Below are 21,827 nucleotides of genomic sequence, written 5' to 3' on the forward strand. Positions count from 1 at the left end.
AATTACCAGAGGTTAAACCAACAGGGATAATTGGTCTTTGCTGTTTTCAAGTGTGTTTGAAGATCAAAACAAAGAAGTGTGGACATACTAGCTGATGATAGGCTACCTTTCTGTTTTGGATTCTCTGCCAACACTACGTTTGGTACTGGTCAGGAACACTAACAATATCAATTGTCCCTTTGAAATAATTTGTTAAATGTGTGGAGAAGCCTTTAACAGGGAGAGTGGTACCGTACCGTCCTACACTGATGTTTTGTTTAAGTTTGGATTAGGGAATCCGTGTCGTAACGACCACAGGCTCATGGGAATGTAAATGTAGTCTGTCATTAGACCTGTCGGCTTTGACACTCAGCAGATGCTGGGCCTCCTTCTGAATGACATGTTAGTAGAGTGAACTGCTCAGTCCTGACGTGAGGCCGGGGCTATTTCAAAGTGACTGTGGTTAAGTGGTCTTTACTTTATCCTATACTCCACTTCCCTGGATGGATGCATCTCGACTCGTTGGCATTGTATTGTAAAGCAACTGTAACATGAAGCTTTGCCAAAACAGGAAAAAGGATCAACCGCAAACAGGGACAGGACCCTCCGAGTGCTCCAGGCAGCTTAACATTAGGACCTTTCCCAGCACTCCCGCCTCCCATCTGCAGCCTCCCCACTGGGACTCAGAGCAGTCAAAGGGCCATCCAAATCTTTACCAGGACAGATTACTGAGGCCATTGTGCTTGTTACATTCTGAGTAAATATCAGTGACGTGCAGGCGTTTAGAGTGACACAATGCTGGACAGGCTGTTATCTGCTGAGATGTGATCTACTCTCAGCTCAGGCATGCAGCTGGACTTTGTTTTGCTTAGGAAGTAGCATGAATGTCTATGTGCTCATCCGGATCGTGCACTTTATCTGTTTTCAATCTGACTGTCATGTACTTTTGGTAATACCACACAATATCACACCATCAGTTTATCATGACTTATAGAGGTCCTATGTTTTGGAATGGACTACCTCCTTCACTAAGATCCATTTCTTCTTATCCACTTTTTAAAAAGCAGCTAAAAATGCATCTCAACTTCTCTTGAATTTCCCGCTCTCTCCATATCCCACATCCTTACTCTGTCTTTTTATGATTTCAATTAATGAATTTTTTTAAAATTTCTATTGTCTCTATTTGTCACTGATCACTTTGCTCTTTATCTCTCCATTTTTTCTCATTTTGGTTCATTTTGCTCGTATAATATTATGTATGCAGTGCACTTTATCTCCTTTTTTTTCTATGTTTATTTGTTAGCCATAGAAATTTGTTGTAATTTGTTAGGGGTGGAACTTATGTACAAGCCAATCGGCTTTGTTCCCTCCATGCACCCTTAATTTAAATGTGTGCTAGATAAATAAACTAAACTAAACTAATAGGCTCTATTCCTTGGTAATAATATAGTAATCAGGATAACTTTCCTTCCAGGTGAGCATTGTGGCCAAATTTGTAACAATTTGGTCGTGGCTTGGGATGCAGTCAAATTCCAGGACTGAAGTATTGTTTCAGTAACTTTGCTAATAATAATAAAAAAAAAAATCAGGTGTTTCTAATCATCCATGCTGCACAGGTAATATTTTACATACCAGTGGTCATTTCAAGTACATAATGTGGAAACCAGGCAAAACCAAGTGTGTAATCCTTGTTTAATTTACTTTAAAGCAAGAAAATTATGATGTTTTGAGTTTTTAGGATGCACAAAAGCAGCACTTTACAGCTCTCCTGAGGTCGAGGGAGCTCTAAAGGACTGTGACCATTTGGAATCTTGTTTTTACTCGGGTTCCTTCAACGTGATCTTTCCGGCTCTCCAAACACAAGCATTGTTCACGGAGACAAGCTATAACATGTTCCCCCAATACCGCGGCTGATTATAAAGCGCTTTTCTGTTCAAGGTGCTTTCTGCGTGAGGTCTGGGGTAGGTGTCCCAGACTTGGCGCTGAAGGAATGTGGTAGTATGACATCTGAAGCCTGTTTTCAAATACAAAACAGCTCCACCACACACCCTCAGTGGGATGTGGGCCGAGAGAGGATGAAACTTTACTGCTCCCTGCAGAGAGAGGAGTAATTAGTACTATGAGCTTTAATCTCCGCTGCAGCGCCGGCAAGATATTATTACAAAAGTGAGATAAATAGCAGCATTGTATTCAGAAACTCCAAGTTCCTGTTTTATGAGAATATTGTCAGTGAGTGTTTTTTTTTAATAATGGTGGTAAAAACCAGTCTTCCTCAGCAGTAAAGAGGGTGAGTCATATATGGCAACAGTCACAGACAAATTCATGTCATTACTACAGAGACTGTGTTCAGCCTCAGGGAGACATTTATTCATTATGAACATATTTCCTGACAAGCTGAGAGCAGAAGGAGTCACAGTGTTTATAGGAGACCTGGGCCTCGTCTGCAGCTGGTGAAAAACTCTAATTATTACTTTAAACAATGAAAAAACAATCACAGTAATCATGAACCAGTGTTGGTCTATTCCCGTATATCCTGTATATAACTGCAGACCTCTACTGACCACCACATGTGTCTCCAGCTGGTTTAAATGTGCAACTTTACGGCAAAAATAAACAGTTTACTGCTTGGTACAACATATATAGCATATGTATATGTTGCAGTGCAGCTGAAACAGTTTGAGGCTGATGTTCTCAGTATCTTTTACCAAACTCCACACTATCTTTTTGTTTCCTTGCAGCTCCTGACTGTTGACGTGAACTCCTGTACCCATGGAGAAGAATCACTGAACAACCAGAGGAAAATGTAGCTTCTTCCCCTCCTGTCAAAGTGTGTTTCTGAGAGCAGACCTGCTTTTGTTTGGAGCTAATCCTTGAAGACCCTGCAGGAAGTTTCCTTGTGATTGACAGCGATGGGTTCACGGAGTCAAACTCTGGCTTGGACGCTTCTGCTGCCGCCACTGCTGCTGTTGCTGGGATTGACCTGCTCAATAGACGCTTCTCTTGTCAAAGTCAATAAGGGTTTAAAGGTGAAACGGGGTCAGTCGGCCTACCTTGACGAGGGCGACCTGCAGTTCCATATTCCCCGACAGAAGGATGCATGCAAGGTGGAGGTGGTGTTAAATGAGCCCATAACTCAACGAGTGGGGAAACTGGTGCCTCAGGTAATGGAAAAATCCCCATGCGGTGAACACCACCCCTGTGTGTTCCAGGCAATTTACCATCACTAGTAAAACAAAGTCATGTAGTTTGAAGGTGTCTATTACACCTTCGTAGCGCTGTCTGTCAGCTCTAACGTGTAGGAAACGACGTAATATATCACAGGTGTTGTGATAATGATGACAAGGTCTCAGTGACCTGATAGATTACTTCATGGTCTCATGGTGAGATCTCCTAGTTTTATAATATATCAAAAATAAACCATAACCCCTTGAGTCCATCATATGAAAGATATACATTGTCGATAAGGAAATACATTAGTGGCCCCCAGTCTAATGGAAAAAGGCCAACAAAAATAACAACATAAAATAACAACAGTGAGATTTACTAATTGAGCGTTCAATCAGTTGTGTAGATTACACTTTAAAGGTGGAATGTTTGGTAATGTGTTACTGTAGGTTACTCAATAAATGTTAAAATGACAACTTTGCCCTTTAATGCACGTATTGCAGTCATGGTTATAAGCTTTAGATTTCAACTTCAGGCTGTGACAAGAAAATGAAACCAATAACAAGTTATGGCATTAATGGAAAAATAAGTCAAATACTCTTCAGGCGTATGCAGCCGCATGAGCAATCAATGATTGTTGATGATTGGTATTCGGCTGGCAACATTTTTGAGATTTTCAAGGGACCATGATTTGGAAATAGATGGGAGTAACTCCTTAAAATAGCAAGAGATGGACAAAAATTTATGTAGTGAATGAAAACCACTCTGTCTCCTGGCAGGAGTGGATTTTTATACATAACACATGATGGTGAGAATATAACTTCTACCTGAACCCTACATAGTCTATTATTGGGTCTATGTAAGACCCTATACTAAACTAAAAGATTGTATGTGTCTCCATGTGTGGACCAGCCCAGTGTTCAGTCTGTTCATTCAGGGTGTAGAGATGTTTTCATATTTGGGGGAGAGATTGTGAAGGGACCTCTCTGTACCTGTTCCTTTGTTGTCCAGGTAGACGGGCCGTCTCCTGTCTAATGACTCTGTGCTGACAGATACGGCCAACCGCTGAATGTCCTACATGAGTCGAGTTTTACGTTTAAAAGAAGAAAAGGAAATTATAGGACTGGTTTTGAAACATTCCACTTCACTGTGAGTGATAGTCACAATGAAACCTTTTATTAACTCAGGAGTTTCATGTGAATTCAACAGTGTACTGTGTATCTATTTATTTGTTTCATTAAAATCAAAACAGATACATTACAAAAGAAAATAAAGAAACAAGACAGTAAAAGATAATAATAGCAATTGGAATGATTAAAATCATCAAACTTATATATTGAATTTAGCTAAAAGCTGTAGCAAGGTATTGATAAAGACAGTTTAGAAACAGTTTTCTGATCTGCCCCCTGAGCCCTTGCTTATAATGTTTGTATTTGTATTAAAAACTAAACTGTCATATTAAGCTCCTGATTTAGAGCTGATTGGAAACAATTGATCAAGACGATGATCAGAAAGCAAAAATGTTGGTCTTCTATGGATTTGACATGAATGTAAAACATGGTGTCATCAGCATAATATGTAAGAGATGTAGTGTTGCTGTAATATCACTAATAGCTTGGTTTGGTTTAGGAAATGATGGTGATTTGGGTTACAACACGGAGTTCCTCAACATTAGACTACCTTTGTTGTCATGGTTATTGGTAAAAGTATGGTTCATTTTCCCATTTGCTCCTGTCACAATTGTTACGACCACTAGATGTCACCGAGCAACAAAATGTAACAATGTGCCGTACAGACAACCTAAGGGCTGATTTAGTTTTCCAAGTTCTAGTAGCTATTACACCATGTGTTTTTGTATTTTTTTTTGTCTGTGTTCAGGTGTTTGATTGCCATTATCTGGCTGACGAGGTGAAGTACATCCATAACGGTTGTCCATTGTTAAAAGAGGACACTGTCAAGCTTCGGCTGTACAGGTACAACGTCTACAATGAGTGCCATTAAAAATGTTCTGTCTTCCTGTTGTTGTTGTTGTTTTTGTAGCATCCTCAGCTGATGATGTTGTTCTGTTCAGATTCACAGAGACAGAGACACACATGGAGCTGTTTACCCTCCATGTGGACATTATAGAGCCAGACTGCAGCGTCATAAAGCTGGGGCCTAAGTCCTTGGAGGTTCCTGAGTTTTACAGCCTGACTGATGCCGTGGATGGCAACGTGGTGTCCTTCAACTATGAGAGGAGGTCCAGCCTGGAGTGCAGTGTCCATCTGAGTAGCCACGACACCCACCTTCCTGCCCACGGTCAGCTGGTCACCGGAGAGCCAGAGAAAGCCACCAAGAGAGGGGACGAGGCAGAGAGCTTCATCCCCATACGTCAACAACTAGGTAACTTATGAAACAACATGCATGACTGGCAACTGATGAAAGGAAATCCCCAATCACAAGCTCATCCATAAGCGAAGAAGTAAAGCTCAAGTAAAGCCTCTGTTGCAGCAGAAAAACCATGTCAATGAATATGTAAAATGAGAATACAAAAGGTCTAAATTGTGTTATCTCTGTGGTTTTATTGTCCAGATAATAAAGCCAGGGCCATGTGTAAATCCGAGGACTGCCTGAAGGGACTGAAGCTGGTGAAGTTCACCAAAATTCCCTGTGATGAGTTCCTCATGATGGGGCTGAGGTATCAGCACATAGATCCTCCATCTCCAGATGTGGACTACATCGCTATCAAAGTGGTCCTCATGGACACAAGGAGTAGCAGCATGTATAAGGTAGTTTGGGCACTTCCCTGCCTGTGCAAGCTCAGTAATTTTACACATGTATATGTTTCAAACCAAGGTAGTTTTGCCTGTTAATAAGCATCGTATCTAATGATGCCACAAAGTACAAGATTTCACAAGAACTGGTGGTAAATGTGACAAAAAATACCCTTGAATACCTGAATCTTTGCGGTCTTATTCCTTTTTCCTGCTGTGGTGTAGTCTGAACAAGCCTGGATCCCAGTACGGGTCATCGGAGCGATGTCCAACCAGCCTCCCAAACCGTCCTTCATGTCCATGTTCATCCTGGAGGTGGACCAGTTCATCCTCACTCCACTCTCCACTGCTACACTAGATGCTGAGGACGAGGAAACTCCTAAACAGCGATTGGTTTTCAACATCACCAAACCGCCCGTGGACGGCTTCATCACTCACCTGTCCGATCACACATCCCCGATCTCCTCCTTCACATGGCTGGATCTCAACGACATGCTCATTGGGTATCAGCCTCCAAACTCTTCACACACCCAACGCAGAAATTACGAGGTAAGAGATCCTTTTCTTGAATTTTGTGCAATTTACAAAAAATATTTTTTGCATTGCTAATTGTTTCTTTTCTGCCACCCTTCCTTACAGGTGGAATTTGAGGTTCATGATTTTTTCTTTGAGAGGAGCCAATCAATGACCGTTCACCTGTCTGTAAGGAACGCAGACACTAATGCACCCAGAGTGTCCTGGAACATGGGTATGCTAGCATCCGTGCAATGCAAATGCTTACTCTAATGATTACTATGATGACTATGTGTCAACTTTGCAGCTTTATGGAACTTTTATGGGCTGTTTTAGCCAGTTGTTTTGATGTTACTACAGTTTGGTGTTGTTCGGTCGATCTTGGTTTTACCAGGTTTAAATAAACATTTATAAAGTTCAGTTGTGCTGGTCAAACAAGGTTACTAAGTAGAAATCTAATGAGCCTAAATCTAAAAGCTCGGTTACACCAAAGAAGACATTGGAGACTGTATCCTGAGCAGAAGACGATTGCTTTTCTGAAACTTCCACCACAGCTCTTGAACCTAGGTTTGACATTTCCACTGTAGTTGTGTAGCTAAATGTGGTTTCCTATGATTCATTTGTTTTTTTTAGGTCTCAGTCTGTTAGAGGGTCAGTCTCGTCCAATAACTTGGGAGCAGCTCCAGATTGTGGACAACGACAACCTGAACGCTGTTCGTATCATCGTTGTGGATGGTCTACAGCACGGGCGGCTCACTCTCAGAGGTACAACACACTTTTTTGGGACTTTTGGGACATTTTAAAGCTTCTTAATATACAGTATTTAAGACTTCAAAATAATTTGTGGTCATTTGGTTATAAACCCCAGGAGGAAAGGGCTTCATGTTCACCGTCAATGACATCAGAGCAGGCGTGGTCCGTTACTACCATGACGACAGTGACACGACTAAAGACTTCATTATCTTCCGTATCACCGACGGCCGCCATCAAACCCGGCACAAGTTCCCCATCAAGATCCTGCCCAAAGACGACAGCCCTCCTTTCCTCATCACCAACATGCTTCTGGAGGTGTCGGAGGGCCAGATGGCTCTCCTGAGGGGCTCCACCCTCCAGGCCTCGGACATGGACTCCAGCGACGACTACATCCTCTACAACATCACCCGACCCCCCAAGGCAGGAGAGGTCATGAAGATGCCAGGACCAGGACTCACAGGTCAGGAGAATAGAGTTTTATCTTCTAGTCTTCTTCAATGTGTTCTTGTATTTCCTCAACACATTGTTTTCTGTTGGTGTTGATCTGAATACAGGTTACCCAGTCAGCCACTTCCTGCAGAGGGACTTGTCTCAGTCCATGCTGTATTACCGACACCTGGGGAACGAGGTGTTTGATGACTCCTTCGAGTTGGTGCTGTCCGATTTCCATGACCCCCCAAACCTGTCAGAGCCTCAGGTGAGTAACAGTAACATTGTAATAGATTGTTAATGAGGGATCCTTACATAAAGTTTGTATTTGGGGATTATGCTTGAACCAGCTGGTTGTAGCTTCATTAAGACAATGGATTGATGACAGTCAAGTTACAAGCAAAGGATTGATAGTTCTAGATCTAATACATCTTCGATTTGTTTTGTATAGACCGATGGTTACAAGGTTGTATATACAGTTGATTGTTGTTAGCATTTCACTTATTGAAAGGACCAGATGGAGGATCAGAGAATCAACAAATTGATCCTCCTATGGGAACATGATGTTTCCCTAAAACCAAAGCTGTCCACCTTAAGGGATCAGCAAGGCCACTCATCTTCTCTGGGGACGAGAAGAATTTATGGCAATCCAACCAATGGGATTGGAGATACTTAAATAGTGTTGACCATCTGATAAAACCAGTATAATAATCTACTGCTGCTTCAGGTGGTGATGGTCCACATAGAGCCGGTTCCAGACCAGCCGCCCAAAGAGGTTCCTGGTTCCACCCGGTGTCTCATGGTCAAAGAGACAGAGGTGGTCCACATAACCCGACAGCAGCTTCACTTCATAGACCAGGAGTCTCCAGACAGTGAGCTCACCTTCACGGTCACCACTCCACCTTTCTACGCCGGGACCCACAGGTCAGTGCGAACCTCACCTTCTAAAAAAAACAAAAAATAAAACACCAAATGGTGGAGGAGCACTTGGTCTGAACATTGTTCTTCTGCTCTGATATGTAGCACTCCTGATGCTGGGAGGCTGTTCCTGGTGGACAGCATACCCAAATTCACCAAGGACTCCAGTGCACCGGTGCTGAGGCTCTTCACACAGGTGATCACTTTCTAATAGTTACTAGTTTATTTGGAGAAGTTGTTGTTTTCCTATTTACTTTTTTAGGCAGTGACAAGGTTTGGTCAATGTAAGGGCAAGGCAAGGCACTAGGCAATTCAAAGTGTTTTACAGAAGCATAGAAATACATTAAAATCAAAACAGAAAAATACAATACAAAAGAAAAGAAAGAAACAAGACAGTAAAAGATAATATCACCAATTGGAATGATTAAAAACATTACAATTTTATATTGAATTTAGCTAATAGCTGTAGCAAATAATAATGTTTTCAACCCTGGCTTAAATGGATTGCATGTAAACAACACTGCAAATATTAAAACTGAATCAGTCTTCTAAACCTTCAAACACTGACTGCAGATCAGACACTTGTTTCATCATCTGCCTCATCTTTCAGTAGTTTAGCATCATTAGGACACTGACAGGTCCAAACATGATTCCTGTGATGTCTGTGGTCTATTAGATTTTTCAAAATAAGAGGAAATACATTTTCTGAGTAAGAGTATTTTCTAGTTTCCAAGAAAAACAAGAACTCACATTGAAAAATACACCCACAGTATATAAAAGTGCAATACTCCATCTGTTACTGTCCTGTTTTATGTATATTTAGTGAGATGGACTTTACCAATAATCATCCGTCCATTTGTTTTGCATGTTTCCAGCACGCAGTGAACTTCATGAAAGTAGCCTACATGCCTCCCATCATGGACATCGGCCCTTACCCCCAGTACATCCAGTTTGTTCTCTCTGTGACCAACCATCTCGGCAAAACAGTCACTGGGCTCTGCTTCAACATCACGGTGATGCCAGAAGACAACCAGCCGCCACAAGTAGGAAACAACATCATATTCATATCTCTTTTTAATGCAACACATGTGGAGGTGTGTTTATAAAAAGGTTAATATTCTGTTTCAGGTCATCACCAACGCTCTGACTGTGGATGAGGGTGGGGAGTGCAGACTGGGCCCTGAGCACTTGCTGATGTCGGACGTGGACTCTATGGAGGACAGCCTGCAGGTGGCGCTGCAGAGGGAACCACAGCACGGAGCTCTGCAGCTGGGCGGTCGTCCGCTGACACCGGGCCAAGCCTTCACCGTGCAGGACCTGAAACACTTTAAAGTGAGGTCAGACATCCTGGTTCCTACATTTCCTTCTTCATGTAACGTCAGATTTAAAAGACTAAAGGTTTTAGATTCAGACTGTTATTAACAACCTGGTAGTGACAAGTCTCTGTTGTCCACTGCAGCTGTTTTATGTTTGAGCCGAGAAGAGGCTTCGGTAGCAATGAAATTATTCAATTACATTATCTTGAGATCTTGTTATCTCAAGACAACAGAGAAATGTTCATGGTTATAATGGGAGAATTATCACAGGGTTATTATAAATATGTTTTTAACAGGAAAACAACATTTTGATATCAGCTTCTGTGGAAAGATGCATTTATAAAACAATTTTTCAAAACGAGTGACTGCACAAGTTTTTTGAAAATAAATTGAATCAGTGTGTGTCAACTCTTAGAGTTTGATATTAGACATGGCGGCTGCATCTTTAAACACTGTGAGCTGATTTAGTTACATCATTTCCCTTGCGTTATATCTTAATGTTTGACACACAAGTGCAGCTGAGTGTCTGAGTAAAACTGACAAACGATGTTAAAAGTGATGATTAACGGTGACACATGGATTAAAAAGATAAAACAGGATCAAGTAAAAACCTTCAAGGTGCTTTGCTGTTCAGAAACAACAGCATCATGTGGATCTGAGGCCGAGGTCAGATCCAACAGAACTAAATTTGGGATTTTCCCACAGATAGCAAGTCTTGTGAGTGTGTGTGTGCACTTTGTAGTTCAGATCAGAGATGAAGGATTTGAAGATGGGTGTGGTCTGAGGCCATTTTAATCAAATAAATCAAACCAGCCATGACAAATTCTGATATTAGTCAATAAATGGAGAAACAATAATAAAAGTAAGTCAATAAAATAACAATAAAACAATAAACAGCTTCATAAACTTATTAAGAGCTTTCATATATATATATATATATATATATATATATATATATATATATATATATATATATATATATATATATATATATATATATATATACAAATGTTTATCTCAAGGGACTTTTATTTTGTAAATCCACATTTGATTATTTTGGAGACTGTCATAATGCCGCAATTACCTCCCAGCTTTTTTCTGTTATATTTAAATGAGGGGGTGTGGTTATCTCAGAGTTTAAGACCAAAATGAAAAGCACATTTTTTATTAATTTCTTGAATCATTTATGCAGCTATTTATTTATTTATGGATTTATTTAGTATCTTAAAATACTAAAATGTCATCCCATCGTCTGACATCTTAATAACTCATAAATATTAACTGATGAAAATGTCAACATAGTTTCAATATTTTAATTTTACAGTATACATTTTGATTAATAATGTGATGCGTCATCAAATCTTTATTTTTTGTATCATCTGTGCAGTTACAACCACGACAGCTCAGAAACTGTGGAGGACGACATTAACTTTACTGCGACAGACGGAACCAATTCAGTCAGTTTCATCCTGCACGTGAAGGTAACAGCTCTCGTTGACAAATGAACCTTCTCCACCACTTCACAACGTGTTTCACCACAATTACTTCACATGTCTCATCTCCAGGTGAATCCCATCAATGACGAGGCCCCGGTGTTGGTTGCTGGTTTGAAACCGGTGCTGAGCTGTGCAGAGGGGCAGGAGATCGTCATCACAGCAGAGTACATCTACGCATCTGATGCAGACACCGACAACAGCAGCCTGACCGTACTGATCGCCCGGCAGCCTTACCATGGCGTGGTGCTGAGAGAAGGTGTCGTGGTCGATCGCTTCGTCCAGGCAGATATTACTGCAGGGATCATCACCTACAAACACACAGGTGACTGCAAATACATCAATACTGAGTCAACAGCTGGATAGATCAGTTAGTTATAGAATATAAACATATTATGTTTATTATTTTCAGTTTAGGAAGTTTTTTCCAGCACAATGGACAAAAAAGGCTAAATTTATTCCATGTGGTGCCAAGGGAAATCCAGGGAAGCAGAGGAGCACTTCCAATACACTGAGCCTTATACTAAATAAACTACTTTCATTACGTATATCATTATTTTTAAAGAAGGAATGCAAAAGATTCTGGTAAGATTCTCAGTCTGGGAAATACATTAAATGAGGGAAAGTTAATATGCATACATATTTACACTACAGTAACAATAAACCCCTGTTCTGAAAAACCTCAAAACTGAATTGCACATATTAAAACATAAAGTACCATTGCTCTATATCTATATCGGCTCTTCAGTATTCAACCCTGAATATTTTGGTATATGCATTATTTTATGATAATATTCCAGATTATTACATTTCACAACATATACTATATAAGTACCTTCCCAACATTATCTATAATACTGTCAATACTGTATCTAAAAGTTCTTTATATGATTGTTGTTTCAGGACTGGAGGTCGGACTCACTCCTCACCACGACACCATCACCTTTGTCATTTCTGATGAAGAAACTGAATCCTCTGCTTCATGCTGCTCCAGGCCCGTGGGCTCAGCTCAGGCCCGACACAACCTGCCTGTGTACGACCTCCAAATCACAGTGTTTCCAGTCGACAACCAAACACCTTCACTGACAACAGGTGGGTCGTTTGAATCTCAGTGGACATTGTACTGAAGAAAATTACATTTGCTTTGACAGATTTATTTCCGGTGTTTGGTAATAATTTAAAGTTTGAGACAACTTTCCCAGATTGAGAAGATAAACAATGAAGAGGATATAGTTTTTTGTTTTTTTTAAGAAACATGAAATTTAAGTTTGATGTTTAAGAACTTTCTCCTCTGTTTATAGGAGACATTTTTGTGGTCAGTGAGGGTGGAACTGCCCCGATAACCACTTCTCATTTGAAGGCCTCTGATGAGGACACTGTCCTGGACCAGCTGGTGGTCAGTCTGGTTTCTCCACCTCAGTTCGGCTACATTGAAAATGTCCTGCCCAGTCCCGGCTTTGAGAAAAGCAACATGGGCATAAGCATAGGTAAATATTATTACATATGTTTTTATCACTTGGGTGAAACAAACAATAAAATCATGTGTTTTTCTGTCCAGCTTCGTTTTTGTACAAAGACGTCATTGACGGCCATGTGAACTACGTCCAGTCCAGGCATGAGAGGATGGAGCCCACAGCTGATCAGCTCTTGCTCTGTGTGTCAGATGGAAAACACACATCTACTAATATTCCCTTCTACATTATTATTAACCCAACAAACGATGAGATCCCAGAGTTTCTGGTTCGCAACTTCACAGTAAGTTCTTATGGTGTCTCCTCTCTAAAGGTCATAATGAGCAGGAGACATTTTTATTTTGTGGTTTGATATTTGTTGATGTCTTTCTACGATGAGGTACGAGAAGGGGAAACGAAGCAGCTGGACTCGTCGTTGTTGCATGCGGTAGATCTGGATGTGCCCAGGAATGAACTGCGGTTCAGCATCGTCAAACCTCCTCGCCATGGCAGCATCATCAACCACAACAGTGAGAGGCCTGTCAACAAGAGAAGAGAGGCCAGTTCCCTTCAGCCTGTGGTCGACTTTACAATGACGGATCTTATTAATGGTACTTACACATCTTAGCTGTAGAGTTACAGTTAATATAAGTGTAGCTATGGGGTAGGTTATAATATGTGCAAATCCTAATGCTGCATTCAATTTCTGTGGAAAAGATGATATGAGTTCCCCACTGAAAATACAAAGGGGGAACCCACTTTCCACAAGATGTTCAGCTCATCATCACTCATGATGAGTGTGACAGAAACAACTGACCAACCGACCAAACAACCGACCAAACGACCAACCAAACGACCAACCAAACAACCAACCAAAAAAACTATCAAACAAACGACCAACCAACCAACTGGTCAACCAACCAAAAAAACAACCAAACAACCAACCAACCAACCAACCAAAAAAACAACCAACCAACCGATCAATTATCCAATCACCAAATTAACCAACCAACCAACTAATCAACCAGTCAATGGGAGAATTGAATATGCAGCAGTGGGATGTATGCAGTATGAGGGATTGTGGTTACATCATTTTGTGTTAATGGTAGTATGACATCAATTGGTTTGCAGGTATGGATCTTGTGTACGTGCACGATGACTCTGAGAATATGGAGGATAGTTTTACCATCCAGTTAACAGACGGCAAGCATCAAATATATAGACAAGTGATGGTCAAAGTGCTGCCGGTCAACGATGAGGAGCCTCACATCGTCAGGTCAGACTGGTACCTTCGGCACAGTTAAAATGAGCCATCACATGGTTGATTGTAGAAAGGAGAAGCTAAACTTGTGTCAATCTTCTGTTATAGGAACAATGGACTGGAGGTGGAGCCAGGAGAGACTCGGCTCATCTCCAGTGTGACCCTGTTGGCACAGGACAGTGATACTCCCTCTTCAGAGGTCATGTATGTTTTTGAGAGTGTTCCTACCCAAGGACAACTTCAACTAAAGGTTTGTGCAGTAATGTGTAGTAGTTTTTAGTCACAAAGGCTGACCAAATATGAGGTTGATTGGATGAAAGACACAGAGCATTGCGGTAACCATAGTTTGGGGTCACTCAGTTACATGACTTGAAAGCTAATGAAAGAGAAGCATTTTTCCCCTACAAATAATAGATTAAGAACTAAAATACCATACGAATTGGTCTTATTCATCTAGAGTTGTAGGACCATTCTGCATTGGTTTGGGATGACTAGGTCACATGACTTGGAAGCTATTGGAATTATTGTAGTTTTTCTACTGTAATTTTCTTTAATTTTGGGATGTTGGATGCAACACATTATATATAAATCGGTTGTGTTAGATTTAAGTTGTAATTTGTTGATGGTACGTAAATGAGACCACGGCAATTAAGAGCGAAGGATCAGACACTTCAGTCACCATGACACATATGCTGCAAATGATGTCATAGCATCATCACTATGTGCGGTTAACAAGGCAGAAAAAGCAGATTCCTCAGTAAGTACACAAAGATATGCTCAAGAACGAAAATTTTCATGGCCGTTTGGCATTGAGTGTAATGCATCTTCAGCTGTGGCCAATGTCCTAACTCCCACAGCATTGGGAGGTGCTGTTTCATGGTGACCTGCCAGTGTAAACACGAGGAGGACACAGGGAGGCGTTGTGTGTCCTAACTGTGACTGATCCTGTCTCAGGAAGGTCAGGACTGGGTGACGCTGACAGCTGGGAAAAACTGCACCCAGGAAACGGTGGACATGAACCTCCTGCGCTATATGCACACAGACCTGCATGCAGCGAAAACACAGGACTTCTTTGTCTTCCACTTGCTGGATGGAAAGAATCAATCCCCTCCACAGCACTTCCACATCTCCATCAAAGATCTTGAGAAAGGTACTTGAATCCTGCTGGAGGTTTGGAATGGATTTTCGGCATGTGATTTTCTGCATGTGTTAATTTCCTCATGACTGCAAGGCCACATGTGAATCTATATAGTATTAATGTCACCTTTAACTGTTTCCTCCACCAGGAAACATCGCCATCTTCGTGAAGCCTGTGAGGGTCAGCCGAGGAGATCGCGTGGTCCTCACCACGGACGTCCTGCTCGCCACTGATGGCACAGAGAAGCCTGAGGAGCTTCTTTATGTTATCACCAACCCTCCTATTCAAGGACATGTGGAGTACATCAAGCATCCTGGACTGGCCATCTTCACCTTCAGCCAGATGGACATAGCTGCGAACTTGGTAGCCTACGTGCACGACAACCGAGCCAGCACGCCCACGGAGACCTTTCAGTGAGTGTGGTAGCTAAGACTTGATCTAAACTTAAAAAGGGAAAGGTCAAAGTAGAAGGTCAGATAAAGGTCAGACAGCCTAACGCCCAGTCTGTTGTGTGCTTCAACAGGTTCGTTGTGAGTAACGGTAAGACTAGCCGAAATGGAAGCTTCGAGATCATCGTGGAAACGGTGGACCGTGTCCTGCCGTCCCTATCCTCCAACAAAGGCATCACAGTTCCTCAAGGTTCCTCCATCATCCTGGGTCCTGACTGCCTGGCCCTGTCTGACCCCGACACTCCGCCCAGTGCCCTGACCTTCACCCTCCTCCAGCCTCCACAGTACGGCAGGCTACGTTTAGCTGGCACCGCGCTAACAGCCGGATCAAACTTCACCCTCCGACACATACAGGAGCTGGAGCTGTCTTATAAACACGACGGAGGGCCTGCGCAGATCGATCGGTTCACCTTCACTGCCTCTGACAGCACCAATCGAGGCTTCCTCCTGGATGGGCGCTTACATCTGGAACCAGTGTTTTTCACTATCCAGGTAGGTGGCACTCATTTCGAGGTGACTTATGTTGCTATGATATCCATGTTAAAGGGATAGTTCAACAAATTGGCCCATTGCCTTAATCCCTATAGTTTTAGGTTCGTTACCTTGTCGGTGCAAGTGGACAAGTTGTGACCTGCACATTCACCACGCTGTGAGAAAATAATGGAACGTTGTTAGATGGAGTTGTTTTCGAGGTAAATTCATGCAAAACCGCTGATGCGCGTTTCCATCTGAGGCAGTTTCTCAGCAAGCATTTTCTGCATTTGCCTCGAAAACAACTCCGTCTAGTAACGTTCCGTTATATTGGAGTTGTTGGTTTGTGTATTTGATGAGTTTGATGAGGGAAACCGGTAAGGTAACAAACCTACTGCTATGACTATAGGGATTATGGCAATTGGCCAATTTGCCAAAATGTTGAACTATCCCTTTAAGCTACTGTATGTCTGTTTTATCAGATCAAGCCTTTGGACAAGTCACCTCCTGAGGTTATGAAGATACTTCCTCTGTGGAAAGCTGAGGCTTTAGGCGACGGACGATCTGGGATCTTCCTGTCATCTCGGGAGCTGAAGGCCCGAGACGGCGACAGCAGAGAAGAAGAGTTGATCTTCTGCATCGTTCGCCCGCCATACTTCAGTTACCTAGAGAACATCACTACAGGTTGGAGAGTGAAGTGTGTTTGCATCTGTGCTTCAGCCTAACTGGGAATGAAGAAGTAAGTGTTTCTCTTTGCTGTTGCAGGTGGTTTTGTGACACAGTGTTTCTCTCAGGTGGAGCTGAACAAAAGAACCATCGTCTACATCATCAACCCAGAGAGGGAGTCTCTCTCAGACAGTCTTGAGCTCACGGTGTCTGATCCTCTGGGAAACACTGGACCTCCTCACACGTAAGAAGAAAAAAGAATTTCAGCTGAGTTATGGCTTAAAAGTGGTTTGATGTCACACTGACCTCGACCTTGGATCACCAAACAGCTCCTTCTTTTGTGACCTTGTCTCTGTAGACTTAAGCTCAGCTGGTCCAAAGTGGAGTTGTCTCAGTCCGAGTACTCCATGTGTGAGAAGCAGAGAAGGATTTCTCTGGACATCATCCGCAAAGGAAACCTGGCAGAGTCTTCATACGTCACTGTGAAGGTCTGCAGACAGTTTGTGTTGAAGATGAATGTTCGCATTATGAGAATATTAACTTGAGCACAGTTTCATTAATAAAGCTTCTCAGACAGTACTGCAGTACAGGGTTTGAATTTATTATTGCTTCCTTATTCTTGGTCCTGGAACAGATTTAAAGACGTACTTCTTTATTTAGGTAAAGGAGGTGACTGCATCAGCTGGGAAAGATTTCCTCATGAGCCCTTCTTCCCTCATTCAGTTTGATCCAGGTATGTGCTCACTGATACAGAAACAGAATGCCAGTGAATGTCAATGTCCAACCAGGAGATGTTTGGTGCTCTCCATAGAAAACTTAGGGAAGCAGCCTTTAAATGCTCTTAAATGATCCAAATAGTAAAGTGTTAGGGTAAGATCTCCATGTGTTGGACCTAATTGCACCATCCAAACTTGTACGATTCTTAGGAAGAGATGTAAAAATCTTAGGAAAAGTCTAACATTCACTTCGATCACCATATTTCCAGAAGCTCTAAAACATGCTGTGATGTTTGTCTCTGTGCAGGAGTGTCAAAGAGGAGCTGGCAGATAGACATCATTGAGGACCAACTTGAGGAGGCTGATGAAGTGTTTGAAGTGCTGCTTGTCTCTCCTGAAGGCACAATAATCGGTCGCACCAGTGGCGCTCAAGTCACCATCAGGGACTCAGGAAGAGGTAAAAAAAAAAAAAATTAAACCCAAGCCATGTATCTTTTAGATCAGAGAACAATGTATTTCTTTTCAAAAGGTGCTGTATCGGATTAAAAGCTAAAGCAATCAATATTTGTCCATGGCGGTTTAATCTTCAACACCACAGGAGGGTGCTGGCTGAAACAGGATCAGGAAGCTCCTCTTCTTTTGGGAAAAGAGATCAAGTCGGACACATATCCCCAACATGGATCCATTAAACTAGAGAAACTCCCATTAGGCACTGAATCGCACGTCTGGTCCCGTGGAGACAACATCCCTAGGCCCCCGAAAAAGAGACTCAGGGTTCTGAACAATCCAAAGTCTGTGAGTACCTACACTTCAAGTGGGAAGGACTTTATCCAAGCTGGTGTTTCTCATGGTCTGTTGAAGCTTTGTTCCATCTATGTTCTGTTTAATCCATCAGATTGCACCTTCATCAGTTCTTCACAATGGGACAGACGTCATTTACACGGTAGGCAGCAGTAATGGAAAATACCAACCTGTACTAACCTCAAAATCTGACAATCCCTTATTTCTCTCGTCCTTTTGATTCCAGTATCATGGCATCATGCAGGTTCAAGTAGAAGATGAGACGTCCCCAACCAGGAAGGGCAGAAAAGCAAACATCCGTGTGATCAGCAGAGGGGGACGTCAACAGGCATCAGCACCACGCATCGAATCAAAACCAGTTCCTCAAAGAAAGATCTCGAAATCTCAAAAAACTGGACCAACTAAAGGCAGAGTAAGTTTGTTTTCTGTTTGTTTTTCAATGTAAATGCCTTTATACGATTTTTGCAGTATTGGTTGTTCTACACTTACCACATTTATTGTGGCTGATAGGCTGTAGCTGATAACACAATCCCCAAGGCCTGTGTACCAGAATTGATGGGATTCCTGCACTTAAACCAAAAGACCAATCAGCTCTTTCATTGCAATGGAGTCACCTGGAAACCCTGGGCACCAACTGATCAGGTATTCATGCGAAACCTACCTCAAATACAAACAGGAACAGAAAGTTGGATCGCCAGTGGTAACATTTTCCAAAAATGTGGTGAATTAAAGGAAAAGTTTCCCTCTTTCCTGTTACAGACCAAATTGTTTATCTCTATTTTATCCTGATTCATATGTAATCCATAAATGTATGTAGTTTCCAAGGGATCAAAGAACGGTAAGCATCAGGATCAACAGATATGATTTTTTTTTAAATTGAGTGAACGAAAAATGTTAATTTAAGAAGGGTAGGCAAAATAAGCTGATGCTTCAGCCTACACCTTTTCGGTCAAGGTAAATTGTTTTGCTTGTTGTGTTTTTGTTCTGATTTGTTTTGTTTTGTATTTATACCTTTATATTTGTCTATTGTATTTGTTTTTATGAGACTGAAATAAACATACTAAACTAAAATATGTAGAATAGCATGTCATCTGCATAGCGATTAGAGTACCGTCCTTATGAATGAAGACCTTAGGTATTCGCAGTTAAGGACTGGAAAGAGGTCTATGCAGAACTAGGATGAAGAACCATATGGAGATGCACAGATGTAACTTTCACAGTGTTTTCTTCTCTTGCTCATATTTCCTTGTACATTCTTTACGTTTTAATTAAGAATTATTTATGTTAAGCAAAAAAAAAAAAAAAATATCTGCACATTTGTTCATCAAACCACAGATGGTGAGTGCTCAGAGGTGTCCTCAGGGTTGGAGCTTCCATGGCGGCCACTGTTACATCCGGAGCTCTGAGCACAAAGCCACATGGACCGCGGCCAACAGAGCCTGCAGGGAGAGGTAGGCTACGGTTGTTTTTGCTCAAAGACAAACAGACTTGGAGAGAAACTGTAAAACAAAGAGCATGCACAAACATTCTGCAGATTACTTTCCTGTCACACTCAAGAGCTGTATAATCTAATTGATGTGCTCCATAAATTACGCCCCTCAGTAGGAAAACACAGATTTCTACACTTTTTCTTTTTCTTTTTCAGATACAAAGGAACTCTAGCAAGTGTCTTTTCTAAAACTGACATGGACTGGTTGTGGGACTTCAGCGGAAGAAAACCGTTTTGGATAGGTGGGTGTTAATTATTGATTCATTGCAACAGTATTTCTAATTTAAGATTGCTTGACCCTCCTTGTGTATAGGAAGTATCATCAGGTTCTTTTTTTATCAAGATTCAAATTAAGTTTTTTTTAAGGTAAACAAAAAGTGCATAAACTTTAATTTTGGTAAAACAACATGAATCTTTGATTGAAGTATAAACTATATGGGTATACTAGCAACTACAACTGAGGCCTTACACTTACTGTCACTAATGCAGCTGATGATTATACAGCAAACAGAGACACTGCTAAAATATATAGGGAGTTGTTAGGGAGTGACTCATGTAAAACCTTGTACAATTGATGGAATATGAATTTTGATTAATGTCTCTACTATTTCAATAATATTTTATTGGCTCTTTGAGAAAACAAATACCAGTAATAATTAGATCTTATCTTATCTTGCTTATTTTCAACCTCCAATTAATGGTGTTCAGTATTCTTTCTGCACTGCAGCACATCTGTACTGCAATTCAATGCAATGCAATGCAATGCATTGGCCTTAAAATTTCATGATACGTCCAACTTCTTTACACTGACTGTTTTTTTTCTCAGGTCTGAATGACAGGGAGGGCCGAGGACAGTGGGAGTGGGTGGGCGGCGAACCAGTCGGCTACACCAACTGGAGCAGGACACCCCCACGCTCGAAAACAAGGGCAAGCAAAAACTGCGTGCTTGTGTGGAAAAGGGCAAAGTGGCAGATGAGGGACTGTAAAGGCGGCAGAGGTCACCGCTTTGTGTGTTCAGTCAAGACTTGACTCTGACTCTGTGTCACGGTATCACAGCCACAAACCCCCGTCCGTCACTGTGTTGTGTCAGTGAAAGTGAAGGAGGAAGGACTCGGCTCAACTGCACAATAAGACAATTCTCCAATAATAAGCATCAGAGGGAACTTGTTTCTGTGATTTATCACAAACTGACAATTATTGGATCTGAAGAATAATATGCCACAATAAGTGTTTACACAGCATTTGTTCTACTTAGCCACTGAAAGTATTGTTGTATATGTAAATCTGTATTTAGTGTCTTACTTAATTTAGACAGAACAAAGGCTGGATCATGAACAGAGGCCTCAAAATCCAAGGGATCACTTGGGTTGTCGTCAGTCGGTTTGTGGTGTACAGTAAGTTACAAATCAGTTTGTGGATATTGGACAGTTTTTCTGCAAGTCTAGCAACGTTAACTTAGGACGCCTCGTGTCCAAACTGAATTATTTTTTAATTTATGTTGTTCTTACTATGTACATATTCCTAAATCCATTTATGATTAATCAGATTACCACAAACCAACTGACACATGCTGCTTTGGCACTGGAGCTTTGCTTCCATGTCAATTGACACACAACAAACACAATGAAAGAGCCATGTCGTCTAACACTGGACTTGTTGGGAAGAGTTTTTGCCCGGCGCTACTGTAGTTTCCTCTTTGTTAAATTGTTCATTGACTTTTTTTTCTGTGAAGTTCTTCAAACTTATCAAAGACCTCACTTCCATTCATACATGTTTATTTTCACCATGTAAACAGAAAGGACAGCATCGTAATAAAGTTCAAGATTAAATCATCTGTCTAACTGAAGTTCAAATGGGATATTTTGTATCATAAATTGATTAATTTCTGTTCATTTACCCTAATTTATATAAATGATACTTACAGTCATATCAGTATTTTTGAGAATTCCCACTGACAAACAACTGATGCCAATCTGAGATATGATATGTATCTCCAAGAGGCAGCAGCACTGTAAAATGATAGGTGAACATTAAACCACTGATCAGTAACTCAGCTTTCCTCTTGG

The 21,827-nt window shown here is 41.4% G+C and overlaps 1 protein-coding gene across 1 annotated transcript; it reads left to right on the forward strand.

Annotated features, from left to right (window-relative positions):
* Positions 1-2,888: 2,888 nt before the first annotated feature.
* Positions 2,889-20,790, forward strand: frem1a (Fras1 related extracellular matrix 1a; the record flags this gene model as incomplete). The annotated part of the gene is made up of 36 exons (XM_083992777.1): positions 2,889-3,140; positions 5,023-5,117; positions 5,216-5,526; positions 5,716-5,912; positions 6,123-6,446; positions 6,537-6,645; positions 7,044-7,175; positions 7,279-7,623; positions 7,718-7,860; positions 8,320-8,516; positions 8,616-8,706; positions 9,386-9,553; positions 9,639-9,847; positions 11,214-11,307; positions 11,392-11,644; positions 12,223-12,411; positions 12,621-12,806; positions 12,878-13,074; positions 13,171-13,381; positions 13,902-14,046; positions 14,140-14,281; positions 14,986-15,181; positions 15,318-15,582; positions 15,693-16,110; positions 16,572-16,773; positions 16,855-16,999; positions 17,114-17,243; positions 17,416-17,488; positions 17,779-17,928; positions 18,070-18,266; positions 18,367-18,414; positions 18,499-18,684; positions 18,783-18,914; positions 19,608-19,723; positions 19,918-20,003; positions 20,588-20,790. The coding sequence occupies 36 exons, from the start codon at positions 2,889-2,891 to the stop codon at positions 20,788-20,790; spliced, it is 6,537 nt and encodes a 2,178-aa protein (XP_083848903.1).
* Positions 20,791-21,827: the final 1,037 nt, after the last annotated feature.

Source organism: Trachurus trachurus (assembly GCF_905171665.1).
Source record: "Trachurus trachurus genome assembly, chromosome: 18".
In the NCBI taxonomy this organism is placed as follows: Eukaryota; Metazoa; Chordata; class Actinopteri; order Carangiformes; family Carangidae; genus Trachurus; species Trachurus trachurus.